This window comes from Idiotropiscis lumnitzeri, chromosome 8 (genome assembly GCF_059441095.1).
Source record: "Idiotropiscis lumnitzeri isolate Australia: NSW breed Sydney's pygmy pipehorse chromosome 8, RoL_Ilum_1.0, whole genome shotgun sequence".
Lineage (NCBI taxonomy): Eukaryota > Metazoa > Chordata > Actinopteri > Syngnathiformes > Syngnathidae > Idiotropiscis > Idiotropiscis lumnitzeri.
This window is the reverse complement of record NC_142398.1, coordinates 12,910,631-12,934,640: the sequence shown is the minus strand read 5'-3', so window position 1 is coordinate 12,934,640 and position 24,010 is coordinate 12,910,631. Positions and strand designations below refer to the sequence as shown.

Sequence of the window (24,010 nt, the reverse complement as noted above, 5' to 3'; positions counted from 1 at the left end):
CAGAAAAATCCCATTTACAGACTTGATCCTTGTCAATTTAGTTAAATTCCCTTTTAGACGAACCTGCAATTTAGCACATTTCCAGGTTATTCTCATTAAAGCCTATTTCAGAAGGTTTCACAACCCTCACACATGCCATCACTTCATCACGACAAAGCAATCTGTGGCAAATGGCTCATGTAATCCTAACAATTGATACAACTTCAGAGGAATTGTTGAAAAGCCGCGTGATCTATAAAAATACACATTTGATCATTGAATGGTGACATTTTTTCATGTCTTATGTTTAGATCGTTTTTGGTTGATACAATCAAACGTTCCTTTTTTAGTTGATTTAATTAGAGTATTTGTCAACTAAAACTCATTTATATTGCAAAGTTGAACTGTGCATTGAAGTTAATGGGCATCCAAAATACATACATATACATGCATTGCCCCATGTGTGCGACAGCCAAAAAAAAACCTTTATTTGTCTTCATTGTGTTACTATTACTACACTCTGCTAAATCAACTCATGTCTTAATGTACTCCCACACGCACTGAAGAGCTCATCTTTATCACATCCTTTGTGCTCCCTCACATCCCCAATTCCACCCCACTATTACGCATATGGGATGTCTCCAGCTAATGTATGGTTTGCTTGTCTGAACACCACCGATCATTAACTTTTTTTGTTGCTACACACTCGAAGGTGGAAGGGCAAATTAACATCCCCTAAATCACTCGGAAGTGTGGCCCCTCCCTTGTACATTTGAGCTTTTAAAGGAGCATTATGCAATTTAACGTTAACAATGTTTATTTTAGAATGACAGAACTTATCATATAGTGACAGGCAGGCAAACAATTAAACTCACTAAATGACGCAATTAACTTTTGAATCCACTTTTGGTGACAACCCTCCCCCCCTTCTTCTAATTATGAAATATGTGCTTGGTAACGCCGTTTATAAAAGAGAAATGGGAAAATACTCCTGGAAGACTGATGTAGTTTTGGTGTTCGTTCCAACCCCCAAATAAAAACGACTGCTTTCATGAAATTCACAACACACTACAACCTCACGGACGGCACAAAAGGACTAAATGACTTTCACCGAGCGTGTGAGTGACAGTCAGCTTCTGAAAGGGGAGGAGGGGGGGAGGTGGCGGGGTGAGGAGAAAAGCTTTCCCCATCCCCTCCCTCCTTCCTCCTCCCTCCGTGTGCGCAGCTCGGGAGCCTCCTGGAGCTAAACCAGGTGGCGGCGTCGGAAGCGGAGGACGCCGGGGAAGCAGACAACTCTCACCACCACCCCAGCGGGACTTCCACAAGGTGGAGATAGCAGACACTCTTACGAAGCGGGCAGACGTGGAAAAGGGTATTGTGACGCATTTTTTAGAAGGAAGGCTTGAGTGTTTGCTGCATCAACCTCGTTAAAATCGGGGTATTGAACTCAATGAATGTTACACGGGATTCGGTGATGCTATTATTCGATGATGTCATTTTAAAAATTTTTTCCAGAGTCCTCGAGTCCTTGCTGCTGTTGCGCAGCATCCTGGCTGCTTCCCAAACTTGGACACTTGCCGGCTCCTCTCCTAAGCGGGAATATCCTAGTTTCCCCTTCATCTCCTTTATTTGGTGAATTTATTTTTGTTTAAATCCACGGATGTATCAACTTTTTCTCCAGCGGATGTGGTAGTAGCCTCTTCTCCGATGTTTTCTCTCGTCACTTGAACTCACCTCACGACGATGGTGGTCAAGTGAAAGTGACGCTGAGGAAGAAGGCACAGTGGGGGTGGGAGGGAAGGAAAAAGCCATGCGGAGTCGTCGGTAAGATACCGCGGGTCACCGGAGAGGATGGCGGGAGGCAACCGGGAGCTGACGGTCACCTCCTCCCCGGCAGTGGCGGCCAACGCGGAGGGAGAGGAAATAGAAGTGTTGGAGAGCACCGACATCCTTCCCGTGGCTCCCGAAGACGTGAGTATGAGCGAACTTTATTGCTAGACAAAAGTATTGGGACACTCTCCTCTTTTCAATACGGTGCATAGGGAATCTGTTCGTTTTGAAAGTCATTGTGCACTGATATTTTTTCATTAAAAGACATGCTATATATAAAATACATGTCTCTCACATTCCAAAGACATGCATGGTTGGTAAATATTTGTTTTCCTAATATTCTTATGAGCAGACTACTATTGTGCTGCTGAGCTAACTTTTACGATGATGGAGTACTGCATGCTGTCAGAAATATGCACCACTTTCTCCTCGGATATTTTTCCTGGCCTTCCACATAGTTGGACATCGTCCACAGATCCTGATTCCCAAATTTGTCAACAAGGCTACAGATTGGTTACGATGTAGAACAGGTGTATCTGGGAATTTTTCACCAAACTGCTGAAGATCATGTGTATTAGAGATAGAACAGTTTACAAAATTTATTGTTGGATTTCATGTCACGGTTACGTGGTCACTGCTTTGGTATACATTCGCTAGGTGCACCTGCTTACTCCCACGTACCAAAAACATGCATGTTTGTTTCGAACCAAAAACATTTGCATCTACATATGGCGGTTTAGTTACCCTTTAAGCTGAACACAAACGCGCAGCAACTCATGTAGACAAATAGTATGACAATACTCATTGGCATATATTCTTTATCATCTACAAAGAACAACTAATATTACTGCCTTATTGAGAAACTGAGAGAGTTTTGGACTCTCCAGTGCAGTATATTTGTAAGGCCGTGCGATAATGAGCCCAGGTGAGCAGCACATTATATGCTGAAGGAGAAAATGTGACAAAAAAGGTTGAATTAATCTAAATTTTAATCAATAATGTCATTAGTGTAATTTTTGTAAAGTATAATATGTTATTTTTTATTTTTGTCATTAAAAAAACACATTAGAACAATTTATTCTTATTTTTCTTCTGGAAGGCCGAAACAGATTTATGTAATTTTCATTCATTTCAATTAGGAAAAGATGACTTGAGATGCGAGTGTTTTGAGTTACAATGATGGTCAAGTACAAATTAAAGTCATATCCCAAGGCACCACTGTGTATCAACATACAATACAATACTTTACTTTTCCCACTGCTCTGCTGGATTTATGAAGGTCTAAGATATTCCCACTAACACATTCTTAAATCTTTGGCATCACATATTCGCTAGTCACACTTTTAGTTCAAATTTATCTTTGGATGTGTATTTAAAGCACTCCAATGTATTTCAGAACAGTGGAAGGAGCCGCAAATGACGTCATTTAGTTTTGGCAGAAGGAGGCAATTCTCGGGCAAATGAGAGCAGCTCCTTGTTGTCATACGCTTTCATATTATCTTTGGTTGCAGCTCAGTGAACACAATGATTAGGTAATAGCGCTGTGCACACAGCATGTTTACGATAGTATTTTTAGTATCATCCTTTTCAAACCGATACTTTAGCCCCATGTCTAAATTCCCTCTTCTCCTTTTCTTTTCCCAGAAATGGAAGGAGCTGTTTGACAAGGTATGTACTGCAAGTCGTCTCAACTCTTGTTTGCGTCACTCATTTGTGGTCATCCTGTGCGGTATGTGACTGAAGCAACACGGTTTTGTTTTAGCTGATGAAGGTAAAGGTGTGTTTATTTTTTTTAGTCATCAGACAAGGTTAAGATATTTGAAGATTCTCAGACACATGTAAACATAAAGCACTTGGTTGGTCTATAAATAACTGCTGGCGTGTTTTTAGGACTGCAGTGGAACCACAAAGGTGGAACATAATTTGTATGTCCATGTGACTCCAAAGTTTTTTTTTTCTTTTCATCTCAAACACGAAGACATTTCTTTTTCTTTTTTTTTTTTAAATCAAAAAAAAAATTGGAGAGACATGCTTTGCGTTAGACAACGACGATGCTGTGCGTTAACAGTACTTGGCAGAGATTATAGGTTTACTCAACTGGTTCTCATCGGACAGCAATATTAAAAATTGATGCTGGCGTATCGATGGGAATTGAAGAGGGTTACAACACAATGAATCTTGAATCAACACTGGTTTTTTTTTCTATACATTTCATTTCCCCCAACTAATTACCACTTTTAAAACCGTGTTCGTTCCGACCTGTATTCCCCTCATTATGCCAAATATCATAAACTTTAATTCGCGTAATATTTTATTGAAATAAAGAGGAGTTGTATTAACTTGTTTCCTACCTTTGACGGCTAAAGGCGTTAAAGATAAATTTTTAAAAATTTTTTTTTACTCGACTAGTAGTGAATGAATTAGTTAGAATTTAACATTTTCAAATAAATGTTTGTCATTATGACTCAGGTTTAAATTATAGCCCGAAAATATCATAACATTGTTGGCAATTGACCTTATAGTGATGAATATATCAAACCCTTGTTCATTGTGGAGATACATTCCAGAACCACCTGATATAGTTACAATATATCGACACATTCCATTTTTTCAGAAAACATAAAAAACGGAACCAGATGCTGAATATATCATATATAACAATAATTAATAATATCAATGAGCTGTTCAACTGAGTATATAGGCAATTTTAGAAGAGGCAAAGGACGTATGGCCATTATTTTAGGAAAATAACCATATACAGAAAAACGACAAGGAAAAAAACAAAACATGCTGGCTTTTGCACTTCGTGTAAAAGAGGCTTTTGATATTTAGTGATGCGTGTCACTTAAATGCACGCTGAATTCAGCTCTTGTGAGATCTGCTAACTGTGTTTTGAGCAACAAAGTAAGTTTAGAAGAACATTTTTCCCCAAAACCTGGGTCGATTTCGACTTTAAAAGTTCCACTGTCGCTGCAAAACGCCCGTGTTTGCCAAGCGACGTTGTTAGACTCGTTTCTCAAATGTGTTTGGGCCTCAGCTGGTCAAGATTGGACGCTCTAGCTTCCCGTCAGCTCCGTTTTCATTTAGACTCATTAGGCAAATGTATTTTTAGATTAAAATCATGCATCACGCTGCTCGCTTTAAATCCTTTTATAAAAGCCTGCCGGCTCACTAGAAAGTGAAACCGGGCCTTTGACTTTTGTCACAGCAAACTCCTGCAGCGACCAGTAGCGGGGGACACACACTGTAGGGAATTTGTGTGTGTCATCGTCATTGACCCTGATAATGCAGCTAGGATGGCGCGCACACACACACACGCAGCCATCAGCCAGGCCACTTTGCTTTTAATCGCAAGAGAGCAGAACACAGAGCAGCTGATGTTAGCGGCAGGTTGGGCTGACAGACGGTGGACGGATCCGTATTACCACACACACAAATGCATACATTCACAGTCGCCACTCTGGGCGGCTGCCCCAGCACCTGCCTGCCCTGGGGCCCCCTACTTTCTCTCGGAGGAAATTGTATGCATGAACATAAGTGTTTGTGTGTCTGCATGTGGGATTTAATGGGGTGAGTCAGAGGCTCGTGTCAGACTCAGCCTTTTTTTTGGGAGAGGGGAGGGGGTGACGTGTGGTCACAGGGGATTACGGGAAAGGCAAGAGGTTCCCTTGTGTTGATGTTCCGTGAGTACACATGAAGCCTTAAGTCTTCCTTTATGTGCCTCGAGCGTGGGTGTCAATGTGAAAAAGCGTCAAAACGGCAGCATGTCGATTACAAATGCGCCGCCGCGCTTTTCTTCGTCTCACAATGACTTGCTTCATTTGTCAAGCGGAGGGCGCATGACCCCGGCGGTCCTCGCAAGCATCTCTTCAACGACAGGTTCCTACCTCATGTGTTTCTATTGTGGCAGGGATGCCAGATAATACAAACGGGAAGGAGTTCAATCAAATTTGACATGATGCGACAAGGTTTTTCCTGACTCAAATTAAATTGGGGTGGCCCCATTCTGATCAGTAGAAACAAACACTTTTTTTCTGTGAATTATTCAAACGGCATGCATTTTAGTTTTCTTATATCATTACATGTCAGGGTTTTTTGAGCTGACAACGGCCCTAAATTTTATTTGGTCATCCAGTAAGGAGTGTCAAATCTGATGGATAGATCATCCAATAGGTCAGCTAGTCCATACGTTTGATCGTTAGAAGGCTAATTTCTGGTATGACAAAAACAGTGCCATGGTGATTCTGCCGATGAGGTGTTTCCTTTGATGCCTAGTGAGGTGAAACTTGACCATTATGCAGAAAAAAAATGCGATTAGTTCTTCTGTTGGCTCAAGCTTTTTATTTTTTTATTTTTTATCTGATGTCTGCTAACTGTAGGCCCTTTTGTAATTGTGTGAATTTTCTTTTAGAGTCCTCAGTGTGTATGTAAGGGCTCACCAAGATGACCCCCAAAAATTCACTTGGGTAAATTTCAATAAAAACATATTTAAGACCGATGGACATGAAATTCACAAACTTTGGTGGACATTTTTTCCCATAACATGACATAGACAAATGTCTCATGGACCCATGTCTGAAATTGAACACAAAATGTGCCAGTTTGGTTTTTCAGCGGGCTTTTTGTTGCAAATTCCACATCTTTTGCGGTGACAAACTCCTGCTACGGAATTCACCAAAACTAGCCCTAATCGGAAGCAAGTATCTAAAAAAATGGGGACTGCTAAATTGCCAACCGGTTTTTTCCTACAGTATTTAATTTAGGCAAAGTTTTCATTTTTAAGTTTTGACATAAAAAAAGGGGGTGAAAGTCCCGTTTGTTCCTGCTTGCAGCAATTTCCTTGGTCTGATATTGACTCAAGGCTTCCGTGTGCTTCATATGATCATGTACATTAACAATTGGAGTCCCGAAACAGTCTAAACAAAACAAAAAAAAAAAAAGGCTGTTGTTCATTTCAGAATAGAAGGTTTCTAGCCCATTTGTCTTCTGTACCCTCTTAGTCTTTAGAGCTAACAAACTTGTCACATGGCACAATTGATCATAAAGATAGATCAATTTGGTTAAAATAAAATGTTCAATCAAATCTGAGGTCCTGTGGGTGTCAGGTGGAGAGCACATTCCTGTCTGAAATGTTTCTGCGGGAGAGGCAAGTCAGAATTAGCTGCTTTTAACCTTCTTCTTATATACTGTCATATCACTTTTTTCTGACGATAGACATGAATGTGTGCATTTTAGAATCACTGGTTCAGGAGTCTTAAGTGTTGTGTTGTGCTGTTTGTCTTCCATTGTGTTTTCTGTTTCCCCGGAGAGGATTTTGTGACTTCATATATGCTTCCGTCTGCATGTCGGACGTTTGAATGTGAGCTGAACACAGACGGACGGACGGAATGTTATTAATAAACTGCAAATGCAATATTTTCTCACAAGGTAGACACCCTAATGACGAGATCATTTAATCCGTTCCTTCCAAGCAACTCAAAATGTTATAAAAATTATTAATCCCACTAAAACTCAACATATTTCGTCATAACATCACAAATGTAGGAAGGACTTTATAAAAACTTGAATGGGGTACCATAATAGGCTCAAAGTTCCTGATTCCTGTTTTTCAGTCTGTTATGCATCACATGAAAAAGGAGAGCTCTGCTGTGGCGTGCCCTCGTTGTCGTCACTAAAGTGTTGTCTCATTTTGTTTTTGTGGGGATTTCCGGGGATTTGAGGATGGACCATAGCTCACGTCCTGGATTTATCTGATAAAACGTATTAAGCTTGTTTAGATCACACCACATTGTGAAATGGTTCGGCTCTCCTCTTGGGAAGGAATCTTTAATGGATGTGACTTAACTTTGGGTGATCTCATACAAGTTGTTACTACACAGACATAATCATTAAAAGCAGTCGGAATGCCATGCTTCTACCGAGTGGAAGTTCCCGGTGTTAATGTCAACTTGCAGTTGGAACCTTGGAATTAGTACAGTATTATCGTTTGACAAATAGGTGTGCGTGCGAGAGAGAAAGTGAATCCCGTGTATGTGCATCTCTGTGTGTGTGTGTGTTACACAGTTGCCTTTGTGTTGACAGCCACCACGCAGTGTTGGAAAGGCCCCAGGCATGCGCCCACGAAAGCTTAGTGATTAAACACTTTCACATGGGCTTGTGTTTTCCATGAAATGGCTTTTTTTGCTTGATGCCTTTAGACCCCCCCCCCCCCCCAAAAAAAAAAACACCTCTGAGCATGAGCTGAGACCTTGGAGGGATAGAAAAAGTAATGCAACATGTTTTGGGTCACCAGTGAAGTTTTTGATTGATCGAGTTGCTTGGTTTGTTATCAGGCATGTGCGATATCAGCCATGTCACTTTGGAGAGGGATGTCACATGTGGGCAGGAGAATCCATAAAATCTGAGTCAGAATGAAAAGGCGGATGGATTAATTAATTTTCTTATCCAGCCATTTTAATCACAATGGAACTATTACGCTCCTCCCAAAATTGTTAGTAAAGTAGTTGGGTTTCAGATTTACACTGTCTGACGATGAACATATTTCAAGTTTTATTGGTGGTGACGAAGAGTGCTCAATTTATTTCTGACCGAAATATTAATTAGTTGAGTGCTCACTGGTACAAAGTACAAACATAAAAATATTAAAATTTCATTTAATACGATAAGTAAAAATTGTGTACAAGGACGCAACTTTTTTGATTCGCCGATGTGTCAATCTTCCGCAGTATTGCGTCAACTACGGCCGAGCACAATTTAATTCACATCAGCCTCCATGAGGACCAGATACCTTAAAATTAGGCCGGTATCGGCCCGAGGTGACGCCTGGTATCGGTACTTTCCTGTCTCTAACAGCCCAGATAAATATTTTGACGACACTATTTATACTTTTTTTGTTGTTACATTTCACTCGCTTTGAGGCCAAGCTGGGCCGTTCGCCACCAGATCCAACAGATCCCGTTATGTTTGGCAGTTGCTACATCCTTTTTATCCATGTGCTTGCTACCCACAAGTCTGGTTTGCAACATTATCAATCATGTGGTCAACTGAGGATGTTCCCTCTCCCAGGAACTCTCACATCTTCCCGGTCTTCCCAATGAACACGTTTAGGCGTCATCCATATATCATCTGTGGCACGCTGATATGCTTCTTCGCATAATAGCCATTGACATGTGCACAGATGGCGAGGTCACACTCTGCTGACCCGCTCATCCAACATTCCCAGAATGATTGACACCAGCTGAGTCCCGGAGATCTCCAACAGTTTGGAGAAGCTGCAAATTGCCCGCTCTGTATTAAGAAAAAAACAACAACAACAGACAACATCTCAAACTATTTAATTGAAAGATTTAATCTTAGTTTATTGTTCTCTGCTGCTGCTCCTCCTCAGGGCCTTAAATAGATTTCCGTTCTGAAAGGCTGAGTTCCAGCCGGCGGAGTGTGAAAACAGTTTCCGCTTTTATGCCGAGGTAAAAATAGCTGCCGCGCCTGTTGATCGGTAAATGGGAAAAAGACGATGTGCCAGGTCGGGCGTAATTGGCTTCACAATTGAAACTCACAGCAGCACCGGCATGAAATTGAAATGTTGCGCCAGGTACAGTAGCTGTAGCCTGAACACTTTATGAACCCTCCCTTTTGAAAATACCTTCCATGTGTGTTCATGAGATATATTACAAGGTTAAAACTAGGGACCAACCAATATGGATTTTTTTCTTAAGGCTGGTGCAGACTCAATATTTGGCACGATAAAATTCCAACAACCGATCAATTGTCCAATTATTTAAAACAAATTAATAAATAAATACATAAATTTTCACAACAATAGCAATAAAGAAGAGTTACAAGCCGAACATTTGAATGTTTTGCTTGGTCCCATTAGTTACTTAACTTTACAACAAAGAATAAAAGTGCTTATTTGTGGTCGGGAAGGATATTTGTATGTTATTATCTTTGTTTTATGTTGCAATGTGTTTATGTAGAAAAAAACCCAGACGATTTTCATTCTTTTTTGGGCGGCGTGCGATTTGAAACGATTTGATCAGCGGCTCTGTCTTCCTATGTGGTGCTGACATTTTCCCTCGCTTGCGAAGCACGTTAGATTCATTGGCAAATTAGAATCTTGTCCGTCCGTATGAATGTGCATGTGCACGCTTGTTTCTCTCTCTGCATCCTGTGATTGATTGGTGACCAGTTTAGGGACTGGCTGACCAGTTAGGGGAAGGGTGTTGGGAAATGGATGCAACTGGCATGATTCCTTTTAAACTTTGTCTTGTTTTTCCAACTATGCATTCAACTGTGTGCATAAGTTCTGTTTTAATTTGACCCCGAAAATAATTTGCTTTGAAACTGTCGATGGTGCACTGGAGTAACAGTTCTGCCGTTGCCATGACAACACAGGAACACTGACACTCGCAGTGATCTTTAACATTTATCAGACCAGCCAGAGCGCCACGTATTAGTTCATGTCAATGTTTGTATGTTTTAGTTTGTAGGAGCTTTGCTGCACTCAATGAATGACCCATGTTTATTTCCGGACATGATATTATAACACAGCAATGTGTTTAATTTTGTTTTTTTTAAGCAGGTACATTAATTTGCAAGAGTTTTTTCATCATACAGTTACAATCTTTTGAATTTATTGAGGAGGCTGCGTCAGCTCTTTTCAAATCCGTTAAAACCCGATGGTGGCTAAGTCTACATTGGGACGAAAGGACCATGTATGCTGTTCATTTCTTTTTCCACATAGCTGAAACTGTAATACATACCTGCTGGGCATAGTAACACATCTGTTGATAATGTGTGCTGGAAGCCAGGAATGACCCCAAACATCATCGCCTGTCCGTCTTCAAGCGGTGTCTTGAAGTTGCGCAAATGAAAGTGAACAGATATTATACAACACTAGAAATGTGTTACAGACGGTGCTTTTCACATTTGGCACCAGCATCTTTGATTCATTATTTAAGGGGAAAAAAACGGTTATGGTGGTGAAAAAAGTGTTTGTAGCAGTATAATACTCAAAAATCTTCACTTTATCATGCTATTCCCCTCTTGAATATTTTTTGTCTTCACGTAGGAGGCATAATGCTGAGAAGTAAATACAGGAGCCTGACTGCTGGTTCTGCATCTTATACAGCTGAGCCGACCATCGTGTTGTGGAAAAGTGCCATAATTTCGGGCAGTGATGGTTTATTTTTTCCAGGGGTATAGCGATCACAATTTTTCTGATTGGTCATCGAAACACAATCTTTACAAAGCCTTACTTTCCTATCCCTATAGTTTTTTTTAGTTGTGAAGATAAGCGTTTTTGAAAATGGATGGATGATAAATCGATCAATCACCGATCCTCCAAAATTAAGGAAATTGTTGCCAATTCCGATCCCGGCCAATATATAGTTTTATATTTGTCTCGCGTTATAGTGCTCCAGGGCACGTGTATGGCACAGTTGGCTGCTGTTATCTTTTGTTTGTGTCAAGTATTGATGGGTTCTATGATTGCGATAACATGGTGGGTTTAAAAGTTGTCCTAAATTGAGTCTCATCAAAGGTCCTGGTAGCAAATGCACAGCCTGCTTCTGAATTTTGCGAAAGGTTATTTAAAGAATCTTGGATGGGTTATCATTAACGATCCATTGCCAACAGTTGGGCTCCTCACAGACACAGCAAACTATACTTGAAGCCAAATTGCTTTAATGGGATTAGAATAACCAATAATAACGTGTTGGTGTGTGAGCGCGCATCTTAACAGCCTCTTTCGTGGCCCATTAGCGTACGTTCCACCAAGTGTGCAATTTGCGGGGAGGGAGTTTAGTCTAGTGAGGCAGATGGCACACCGACAATCACCTCAAACAAAAGCAGACAACTACCAGGATCCGACACTTTCACGCCCCTTTTGTTCGGTTGATGATGCCAGATACGCTCTCCAAAACATTTGTTGGCTTTTCCGATTGCTTTGTGTGGCGCTCATCTGTCCGTGAAGCTGCCTTCCAGCAAAATGGCGTGTCATCAGAATCATAAAAGATGTTATGTCAACATAATACGGGATGCGTATCATTCCTCTTTAAGCAACATAATCCGCAATCAAATGAGCATGTGTCATGGTGATTGTACTTTCATGATGGCTCTAAATGTTTTGTGTGCAGGCCTTGTTTCTTTGCACAATGTCTGCTTGTTTCTTTTGGCAGAGGAGTTTTGGCTCCGTTATCGAGCCATGATATCTTGTGTCAACAAATCCTTTGTCAGATTCCTCCATACACTGAGCATTGCTCAGATGGAGGCACACAAGTGGCTTACATGCGCAACGTCCCACTTTCTAGATTTCAGGGCCCAAAGAATGGCACGGTTTCTTCTATTGACTCTGACTAATTAGAATAGCAAAATAGCTCTTGATTTGCAAAAAGATTGACTTCTGATGCTTGAATTCGTTGAATAATTAGACCTCTTATTCTGTTTTGATCACTTTGTTGTAAAGCTGGACACTGTTGAGACTCGTGGTGATCGAGAATCAATGCATATTACATTTCATGCATGCTGCGTGGGTTCAGTCCCCACTCAGAGATGGGCTCCAGCACCTCGCAACCCTGAACAGGCGTCGTAGAAAATGTTTGGATTTTACAGACGATGATGACAGTATAACAATATGATTCTGCAATAACGTTTGCAGCTGCATCTCAATAAATGATATTAGACTGATTTATTTTAGGTGTGAAGAGGTGGAAATGAAACGCATTAAACAGGATATTAATCTTCAATAGGCCAATTGTCATTTGTCAGCAGCGGAACGTGTGACCACACATTTGACTGGTAATGTGTGTGAGGCAAATGATCATGTTGATGCTTTCTCATAAGATTGAATTTATCAGCATTGTCGCAGTAAAGCTTGCTGATTTCTCTTCTGTTACGTGTGTTGTCACTGCACGCGGGTCCGGTGCGGACCACCAGTCTCAGATCATCCAAGGTGAGCGACAGTGCTTAGTCATAACGGCCCGACCTTTTGTTTTCCCTTCCTGTATCATCTTACAGGACCCGGCTGCCAAAATCTGACAGCAGTGCTGAAGTCGCTGACTGTGATGTGGAGGACCCACAGCATGATAGAGAAAACAGTAGAGCTCTTTTTGCAATCTAATTGTCTCTTTGTAACCCGAGCGGTGCTGCAAAGGGGGAGTTGATTGTTGATTAAAAGTGTCATCAAACAATTGAGGCAACCCGAAGAGGCTCTTTGGATTCACTGGTTGAGACTGAATGATTTTTTTTTTTGTTATCCAAAGAAGCAGAAAATCATTTTCAAATTGCGAAAAAGATCAGTTCAATGCTTAAAGGGGAAGTCAAGTCACACATTTTCCTTCTGTTTTATGCACCATGAAAAACAAACATGGTGTTCTAATTCTGATTTTGAAATATAAGCAGCAGTTTTTATCCATCTCAGGTGACGGCCAATTTGCCACTTGTTGTCGACTAAAAATGACATCACAGTTGCTCAGGGCTGAGGTCATCACCAATCACGGTCCAAACGGAGAAAACGAAGACTTTAATCAAAAATATGGGGTTTTAAACTGATTTTAAAAGCATTTTTAGAAATGCTCAATCAACCTTTTCATTATCATAGTCAATGCAAGACTTTTTGTGTTCGACCATTCCTTTGGAGGCAAGCATTGTCCCGCAAGGTTTCTGTTTCATCATTTCATTGCCCATTTTATTCTTTGAGAATTCCACCACTGTGTGCCATGTTTTCTGGAATGTGTTTTCCTCTAATATCATAATTTAATTTGAAAGAGCCGCCGCCCCAAAAAGGACATGAGATGGCGTATCGACTGTTGACCTCGATTATAGGACCAGGCTTGAGAATTCAAGTGGGATTCTCACCGCTTGCTGGATCTGATGGTGGTCACTCCAAAAAAATCCATCAGGAAACATTTCACCGAAACAACACAGCAAGTCAATCGTCATGGTCACCCTCACGTCCGTTCATCCCTCCAGGTAGCGAAGTGCTTTTTATTGGGGATTGACAGGCAGGTCAACCCTGAAGGCACCCTTGAAAATGTTCCCGACAACTCCGCTTGCTACCCCCTAACACCACCTCTTCTTACCATTTCCCTTTCTCCTCCACATTTGGAGAAATTGAAGGGGGAGCGGAAAGTCGCCAATCCATTTGCCAGCTATTAGAGATCATAAATCTGCTGCCGCCATTGCCGTTGGGTTTTGACGCTGCTGTGAGTAAAGTGGGGGAGGGTGTTGACCTCAGGGCAGGCTTGGAGGAGAAGAAGCGTGTTTCTCCCCTCTTTTTGTTACCCTTCTTCTTGTCTTCTAATGCGAGCCAGAGTGCTTGATGGTTTGGCCCGACAGTAATGAGAAGCTCTCAGCTCGCTCGTTTTACCCGGTTAGGTCACCGATGTGCGTCTGTCTTTACGCTGACCTGAGCGTGGCCTGTGCCTGACTGACACGGACACTCCATCAGTGCTTTGTTTGTGCATGTGTGCCTTTTTGACTCTGCTTTTACGATCTCTGTGTCAATGAGGGTGACTTTTATGGCAAAACTTTGCCTTTCACTCCAAGAAGATTTGCGCGTCTTGCTGATGTCGCGTGCGTATACGAGGCCTCTCTCCAGGGTGAATGTTTTGCTAAGCAGCAGCGGGAGGTTAAGTGTTTATATGAACACATGCTGAAGTGCCTGCTGAGATGCGCTCGGCTCGGCTTGGCCGCGACCCCCTTTTCACTACTCCAGACACCCCAAGGGATTCCACTCTCACGCCTCCTCCTCCTTCCTTTCAACTATCAACTAGCGTTTTTTGTTTTTTTATTCGTATTCTCGTACGCAGCGGCTGGGTGTGTTCATTTACGCAACTGTTAATGTGACCGGTGTATAAGGAGGCAGGGAGGGGGAGTATATTCAGGACGGGGGCCTTCATTTTTACTCATTTTGGAATAATATGAATCATTAATATATGCGCTGGAGCAGTCATGAGAGCACATTAAGAATCATTGATGGCTTTACCGTCGGTGTGAGCTCAATTCTTGGTGCTTGGCACGTTTTTATTGTCCGTTTTATTATTGTACGACTCCAATAAAGGTGTGCTGTTGCATGCTACACAGATATTTCACATTATATTTCCGTGAATGGAAAATTTATACAGTGATAAAAATACAATAAATCAAATGTGCCTAAACCTTTAATCTTTGTATTTCTTAAAAAAATATACTTTGGGGGTGGGGGGACTACTAAAGAAAACAACAAAACACTAAATGCTACAGCAAATGAAAAAAAAACCCCACCAAAACTGAAATACTAACTCTGTTTTTGTTCTTCTTTCAAATATTACTGTGTTTTTGTTTTGTTTAGTCTTTTGTTTTATTTCATTTGCCGTTCCTATTTTGTTGGTCTGTACCGCAACAGCGGCACTCTTCCTTCCGTACACTTTCGTCCTTATTAATAAAAAAATCGCCGTAGGTCGCTGTCTGTCTTTGTCCTTTTAAAGTGCTTCTGTCCTAGCGTTTGACTCTTTGTCCCCCTGTCCAATAAAAAAAACAAAAAGCATCCCTGCATGATGAGAGGCTAACGGCAGAGGTTTTATAATTCATGTCTTGTATGTTAGTTATCAGGAATACATAAAAAAAAAATAAATGACTCACAACACAAATCAAAACATCAACCAAGTGACCAAGTATATTGTATCTGTGAAGAGTTTGGATGTTTCTATGGTTCATTCCAGTTGAGAGCCTGCTTGAAGCAGCGCACTTGGAATGTTTTATTCAGCATCCATCGCTCAAGCAAGCTGATGGCGACATTATTCACAGCCAAGTTGTACGCTTGGAGCGCATAAGTAATGTAAATGGCACACTATTATCTGGTTCACAGTGAACTAACAACTCTGAGAAGTGGCCAGTATTTTAGCAGTCACGGATTCATTGAAGACACATCAACGTTAATCAGATTTAATGCAATATCAAAGTAACAGTACTAAATAATGCTAACAAATGTTGAATATATTAATAACTATCTGGTAATGTTTTTTAAAAAGCATTTGTGGTAGTATCTTTAACATCCCTAATATCTGCACATTATGAACTTAATGTGTATATAAATATATATATATATATATCTGTGTATGTGTACACACATATATATATATATATATATATATATATGTATATATGAAGCATTTTAATGAGCACTCTCTCATTCAGTTACAAGCACACGAAGCACCATTAATGTGGGAAAAATGAACAGACGGCTCTGCGATGTGAATGACATTAGCTTCAATCAGGATTTTTCCGACACTCACGAAAACTCTCTTGATTCTTAATGCATGCATGCTTCTGTGCAAAAGAGAGTGGGGATTGAATGTAATACCTCAGTATCTGACAATCCAACCACACATCTTCAAGTGCCATATGTGTCAAGTGTATAGGTGCACATATGCCCGCTTCGGTCATGGCGGTTGCTTGGTTACAGACCATTTGACGAGGAAATGGTGCATGTATGTGATGACCTCAGAAGGCTGCGTGGGTGAGTGTGTGTCTGTACCGTATGGGCTTGTGTGAGCTCCAATCTGTCAAATGAGACAGGTGACTCTCTGATTGGCTCATTTACTTTAAATCCTGTGAGAGACACTGTCAGTCATCTGCGGTTACCATGAAACACTGTTCACGTGTCAGAAAGAATTATCCGTCTGAGTGAATTATCAATCCTATTAGAATATCCAAATGTATTTTGCAGGCCGTGATTATGCAGCGCTTATTGAATTTTCAATATTAACCAAAGCAGAGAAGATGCTGTCAGCCACTCTTCTGTGTGACTTTTCTATGCAAATAGTACCACGTAAGTAATGTATTAAGTGCACTTGAATTAATTTAGGCTTAATTATCGTATGCATCCATGCAGACAGAGTCTAAGTCCAACTTCCGCTCATTCACTGAGATAACCCTGGAATGATTTTGGAAATTTTGTTCCAATTTGCTGCTTCTGTGTTGTTCTGCAAAAGGGTAAACATGGCATTTGTGTAGATGCTGATGTCCCACAGCCGTATGTAAAAGGAAACATTAAACAGAATGACTTGTACCCAAATTATGTGCTCACACTCTAAAGTCAACTTTTATTATTTATTTATTTATCATTATTATACTTTTAAATATACAGTATTATGCTTAGAACAAAATTAACTCGACTAATCCCTGTGAGCAGAAGTTTCTCTTTAACGCATCAACAGGAAAATGAATGGAATATTCCAATGTTTGAAAGTACAGCGGTTAAATGACCGTAACAGAATTTCTTGAAGCTGGCATGAGATGACTGACTGTTAATTTGGTGCGGGATGGATAGTTGAACAACTGAATTCGTCAATCCTGCTTTAATTACTTGTGTGTTTTCTCTGCTTCAGCTCTGCTCACATGTGTCGAAGGCCTCTCTGCCTTCACCTCTGCATCCACTTGGTGTTTTAATATCGGTATTAACCAGCACAGCTGTGACATTTAGAAGCTATTAAAACTCTCGCAGAGGCATTCGTCATGTGACGTGTCCGAGGTCTAAGCACTGGCCGGGTCAGGTTGGGAGAGATTGATCGTGATGTGAATGGCGAGCTGCTCTTTGTATGAGTCCAAACGCTTGACCTTTTCTTGAGGGCTTTCGGCAATGAGAGAGGTGATGTCTGGGCAATTAATGATGTGAAGTCATAGCTGCTTGCCACATTCCCGTCTTTTAAGGACCGAATTGCAATTTTGCTCTGTGCAGCATTCCTGCATCTTGACCTTCTCTGCTAAACAATACTTCTTTTGTAGGGATTACTCTGAATCCTCCCTCTATCGGAGAACAATGAAACAGGCCACTAGCTAGCGAGTTGGCAGCCGCGTCCGCTCGAGCCAGGAGCTATCAGGTCAGACCCACATTGTGGTAGAGCTCAGCTGATCTGCTTCCATTTGGTGAAAGCAAAGTAACGCTAAAGTAACTTCAGTTCTCATTTCACTGGAGTCTCGAAATCCGATCAACTAAATCTACTCAGGTATTGCAAGAAAATGTCCACTGCAACTTTGTAAATGTCATTTGAGGTCATTTCAACTTTGGAAACCACAAATTTCAACTTTTCCACTGATGAGCTTCCAAAGTACTGCATTTTTACTGGAGCTCGGACTCGAGCCCAAAATCCACATTCACTTTCATTTTGGCTTTCCTTTTTAGTTTAAAAAGAACTTACTTTAACCTCCAGCATCCCCTGGTGGATGGCAATAATCAGGGTATGTTTTAAATCCCCCCCACCTGCGTTCTGTTGTACGAGCTAGCTAGCGCAAAGCTAACCCGGGAGGGTCCATCACGCCACTCGAGTGTCCCAAATTTGCAACCTGCCTTCATTGTCGCATGGCGTCAGAAGCCAACTGCGCAGTAAGGACAAAGGCCTTGATACACTGCTGAGTTGGGCTTTATTGACCGCCTGCTTAACAGTTGAATTTAATGCTCATTAGGCGGCTAAACATTCTCATACAGTAATCCCTCGCGTATAACGGTCGATCTTGCCCCGGGAAGCAGTCACGTGCCTTATGAGTGCCCGTTGGTATGTAGCAAGCCACGGAGTCAACTCTCTCTCAAGAAACGCAGAGAATAAGGCTTTTTTTTGGGGGGGAAGCAGCAAAACGTGAAGCGCGAAGTGGCGAGGGAACATTTTACGCTTGTAAAAACGTACTTACTTAGGTTGTTGTCGCTGGATTCACTTGACGCTGTGCACACCCCACTGATGTACTTGTTTTTATTCCTCCCTCTTTATATTTTTCTTGTTCATCTAAAGAAAATTTGAAAAATTCTGTCTCCCTCTGTTGATCATTGTTTTTTCTATTGGATGGGTTGTTCAGTGCATTTAGTTGTTCTCAGCTTGTACATGTGTAATAACAATAAATTGCTTCATATGTATCTCCAGAAGAGAGTATCGCAGGTGGATAAGGTTTTCCCGGTATCAAAAAATAGCTCTCATCCATCACCACCTGTGCATCCACGACATCAGATGGTTTCACACACTCGACGATAAGCCCCCAGACCCGCACGGTGTCCCTGGGCTTACGACGGCCAACGGCACCGATAATGTACTTTCTCAGCTGTGACAGATAATGTGACAAAGGGGTGTGCGTCGGCGTGCGTGTGAAATAGTGGCTGCAAGAGTGTCACATTGAGCCGACCCCACCCCAGTGTGAAGACGCTGATTAACATGATAAGGCCCATGTGTGTGCATTGTACCTGCTCGCTACTCTCTCGAAACTAGCAGGCTTCTCCTATGCTTTCTTCCTTCCTCACCTCCTTCTTTCCTTCCATTCCCTCAGAGCTGCTTTTTAATCTTGTATTTCCTTCCAAGTTGATGAACTGTTTGCGCTTCTTTCTTTGTGCTTGTCTTCCCTTCCTCCTTATGGACTTCTTTACTACCTTCCTTTCCCTCAGCATCTTTTCCTTCCTGATGTCCCTCTGTCCGTTCTCCAGCCATTCTTCCGTCCCTCAGGCTTGCTTTATTCTTCCCTTTCATTCCTTTTGCCTTCCTCTCCACGTTCCTTCATTATATCTCCCTTGTTAAACCTCAGACCTACTTTTTTCTTTCCTTCCTGGACACCTTCATTTCCCCCAACCTTCCTTCCTGCTTTCCTTATCATGTTCCTTCCGCTTCAGATCTGCTTTGGAATTTGCTTCCTTCCCGCTGTCCTTCCGCATCAGCCCTTCTTTTTTCCTTCTGTCTGAACTCTCATCCCCACCTACTTTCCTTACTGCATTCCTTACCTCCCCCTTCCACTTTTTCTTTTTTCCTTCATGACCTCCTCCCTTGATTTCTTTTGTCCTTCCTTCCACTCTCCCCCTCGCTTCCTTCCTTCATTCGTTCCTTCCTCCTTTCTCCCAACCTCCCTCCCTCCTTCCCTCCCTTCCTTCCTTCCAGTTTTCATTTTACATCCTTTCTTCTTTTGTTTAAACTATTTTCCTTAATTCAATACTTGTCCAATTACACTGTAGAATACACAATTATTTTCCATTATTCACAGCACCTGTAAAAAAAACAACAACACGTTAATTTAAAACATTCATACCTACTTTTGGCACTTCCTGTATTTTGGCAGAACACTCTCAGTCTGTGGATCTTGTCACGCCAGTTGCCACGGTGATTAGCCACAGTCATGCCTGCCATTCCGCATCAGCCTGCAGGGCGATGTCACTATTCGAACACGCGGCATTTCGACTCCTGCAGGCCACTGTTTTATTTTTATGCTATACCCGTCACGCTTGTCATGTCGCACAAGCAAATTGGAAGTCATTCTTTGCACAGTATTTGTACCTGGAGGTAGCTAGCACGTAACGTAGAATGAGACAGGAGATGCATGTCGACAGTAAATCATGCCCATCACTGCCATTCACTTCGTAAGCTCCCCGCAAGCATCCTCTCTGATCTGGTCAAAGGCTTCAGGACTTCCATCTAATTTTATAAATAATTCTTTCACTGATGTGAACTTTTATAGTTGTCAACAAGAATCCATCCATTCACTGCCGCCGATTAGCTTTAATAATAATTTTATAAAATACAGTATTTTTCTAGTACGTTTTGTAACGGATAAGTGTGGGTGTGATTCACACCCAGCATGTCTGTGAAATTCAAGCTTCAACATAACTAAGTAAAAAATCGATAATGGGCTCCGTCTTAAAGCAACGGTTGGACCTAGTGAACATAATATTTTTTTTCCGAGTTTCACAAGCTGTTTGAATATTTCTTTGTTTGAACTCAGTTAATCACCCGCAGGCTAAGATATTATTAACATTTCTTGTTTTGTTTTTGTTACCTTTCTGCATATTTGATACAATTTATTAAAAAATACATTTATTTGGGCTTTAGGCAATTCCTTAATTTATGCTTTTGTCAATGAGAATGCATTGTTTTCAGTACAATATCCCTCTCGCCAACCTTCGCCCAACTGAAAGATTCCCAACACCCGCTGCCTCGCCTCACTGCAGTTTTACTCTCCAGCCAGCAAAGATGCTTTCAATATGAATGCTTATTATAGAAGTGAATATGTTGCATACTTGTTTTAATCTGGTGCTTTGGCCTTTTACTGTTTCCTAAGCCTCCTCGGTCACATACAGTAACTTTGCTTCAAATAACATTAAAATGTCTTGAACTAAAAACTATTTATAAAAATTGTCGGCCCCCGACTCCAATCCACCCCCCAAAAGAAAATGGCCGTGCATGATGCAGCTGTGGTAGAGATGCTAACGGCAGAGGTTTATTTAAACAACATTTACTGGCTAATTTACTATTCAAACCCACTTACCTTATTATGGGCTTTTTATGGTCTTATTCGTCTCCTTCTTCTTCTTTCTTCTTCTCCACGAACATGCCCAATGCAAGTAAGTACGCACAGTTGATCTTTTTGGGATGGTCGTATTGTGGTCACTGATGGAGTTGTGGTTCACTCACCACTCACTTCTGCACAGGCTGCATGGGTTTAATTCCGATTCGGAGTATGAGTGTGAATGCCCGCTTCTCTATATGTGCCCTGTCATTGGCTGTTAAACAGTCGAGGACGTCGTCCGCCTTTTTCCCCAAAATGAGCTGCGATAGGCTCCAACCCTCTAAACTGGAGCAGTAGAAAAACTGTAGGATGGATGGAAAGCCAGAATATCCAGACTCTCTTTCCCTGTCATACGAACTGTTTGTATAGTCAATCCAGATGCTGGACATTATCAAACATCTTATTATCAGCTTTAGTCAGAGTGTCCCACCTTGTTTGATCTCTCTGTCAAAATAACTGGCAAACAAATATCAGCTCTGGGTGGCGAGATTGAGGTCTGATGAGGGTTTTAAGGAGTATGATGTATTGGGGGAGGGCAAAGGGGGAGGTGTAGTGTTAGGGTCTTGGATTGAACTGTAATCCTTTCGACCTGGTTGGAAATGACCCTCTGCGGTCTGGTGCAAACAATATGACAATGAGGACACATACGCACACACATGCATTGTGTTAGTGGTGACACTGCTTACTGTAAATGTTTTTACTTCATCATGGGCAAATGCCTGCAGCAGAAACTGGCTGATTTACTGCAACAGAAGGTTGGTTCTTTTTGTGGATTCAAGCCTCATTTCCATTTTTACATAGCGTGTGCTTGTGTGTGAGGAAGTTAGGAAGAGCTGTCGTGGTGTATCTGGTGTACTTTCCCGGGGACAATATTGTGCATGTAAGGAGATGCAGTGCAAGTTTAATCATAGTCAGCCTGTTTTTTTATTTCTCATCAGGGAGCGAATATGTACGTCCCGCCTCCTCTGCAGCAGATGTTAAATACTTTGACTGTTGTCCTTACGTTTGGTACACTTGCTAAGTGTCATATTTTGGGGGGGTTTCGACAGTAACAGCAGTATGTACATCTTCCCACACGAGATCTACATTCTGTTCACTGCGTAGTGTCACATAACAAACTGTGAATATCAACTATTTCACATTTGCCAATGTGGGTGGGGACAAATCTTCTATTATTGTATTCACTTATGACCTATGGTGTGTATTTTTCTGGAGTAGTTTTACAGTGTGTATGGAAGGCTTTATTAGCCTCTCTTTACTTACACACATGATCACCAATTTGGTAACAAAGTATTTAACAAAACATTTTCAAGGGTGTAAGGTGTAGGATATTGGTACAATGGTGCCTTGAGATATGAGATTGGTTTGATCCTTGAGCAAGCACGTAACTCAAAGCACACACTTCTCAAATCATCTTTCGCCATTGAAATGAATGGAAATGTCCCAAAAAAAAAAAAAAATCTGCTTTTTACTAACAAAATAGCACCCTATAATATTATAAATATAAAGCATGAACATGTATAGTAATGGCATAATTAAATTGAATTTAATTACAGTTGTGATGTTCATTCTGGATTGTGCACGTTAGCCATCTGGGGACAGTATAAGACCAGTACACAGACGTATTGCTCTAGAGCAGGAGTGCGCAAACGTTTTGATTAGCGGGCCACAATGGGTTCTAGAATTTGACAGAGGGGCCGGACCAGAAGCAGATGGATGGAGTGTTTTGGTAACCTCACATCATCTGAGAAAAAAAATACATTTAATTTTAAATCAAGGTGAACAAAAGCATTACAACAATATATATGTCTTTGAAAAATCACAGTATTTAGAAAATAAAAGATTAACAAGGTGTATTCATTTAATTTTTTTCAAGTTCAGCGGGCCGGATTAAAACGTTTAACGGGCCGCATGTGGCCCCCGGGCCGTAGTTTTCCCACACCTGCTCTAGAGGCTTAGCACCTCTCTCAGCTTCTCAATAATGTGTAATTCTCTTTGTTTAATGTTGAGTTGCTGCAGTAACCTCGAGCTGATACTGGCAATAAAAATCTTGACACCTCTTATTAAAGAATACAGGATTTATACATTTAAATTATATCTGTCAAACTCCTTCTTGTTGTGTAGTGAGTTGAGTCAAAGTAAAGAAATCGAACGATCGACGGCTCGTATCGGTAAACTTGTAAATCAGGTCTCTTGTATCTCAAGGCACCACTGTGTATTATTGTCACGACCTAAGTAATTCATTTTAAACGAGATCTTATTGTAGGTCTTAAAATTAAAATCTTTATGTTTTTATTTTCAAGCTGCTGCACCTCCCCTGGCAAATGTGATATATAGTGTAATGTGCACTATTTACGCGTTCATTGCCATATTTATCAGATAAAAGCAACCAACTAAAGACAAAACCTTTTAAAGAAGAGTACTCCTCAAAAGTCATAGAACTGCCCCCAAGGCGTGCACATTTGCCAGGTTCAAAATCGATATGTACTGTATTTGTGTATGTACACCACTCGCAAAGCAATATTGGCAGTGTGTCCGTTGTTGCATTGAAGTTCATTATTTCCTACGGTCCACAGAGAGTAGAACATGGCTGCTTGCCAAGCTCCAGGTTGCTGCCTGTTGTCCTGCTGACTCTTTTTCTATACGCTTTATTTGCTGCACTTTAACGAACACTGATTGTGGGTAGCTGTGTCACGTTGGTGATTGCTGAGCGCGGGGACAGTCGTAGTTCTACAAGTAAGCTGTCACCTGTCGAGCACTTTTTCTAAATGGCTTCCCATGCATTTTGAAAGTGTACGGTATTAGTTGCATTCAGCGCTTAAAGCAGGGCGAAATGCTAGAATGTATTTTTTTAAATTCTCAATGGTCACAAAAAAAACCAACTGCTCCCCTCATTTCAAGCCAGTGTACC

The 24,010-nt window shown here is 41.2% G+C and overlaps 1 protein-coding gene across 3 annotated transcripts in view; it reads left to right on the top strand.

Annotated features, from left to right (window-relative positions):
• Positions 1–1,185: 1,185 nt before the first annotated feature.
• rhbdl3 (rhomboid, veinlet-like 3 (Drosophila)) overlaps positions 1,186–24,010 on the top strand; it is a 38,141-nt gene continuing 15,316 nt past the window's right edge. The window contains exons 1-3 of one of the 3 annotated variants that reach the window (XM_088303472.1): positions 1,186–1,305; positions 1,495–1,950; positions 3,454–3,477. In XM_088303472.1, coding sequence (XP_088159598.1) covers positions 1,831–1,950; positions 3,454–3,477 — 144 coding nt within the window. In that variant the 5' untranslated portion in view covers positions 1,186–1,305; positions 1,495–1,830. Of the gene's footprint in view, positions 1,951–3,453; positions 3,478–24,010 lie in introns of all 3 variants that reach the window. The other 2 variants (XM_088303471.1, XM_088303473.1) reach the window with 2 other exon arrangements.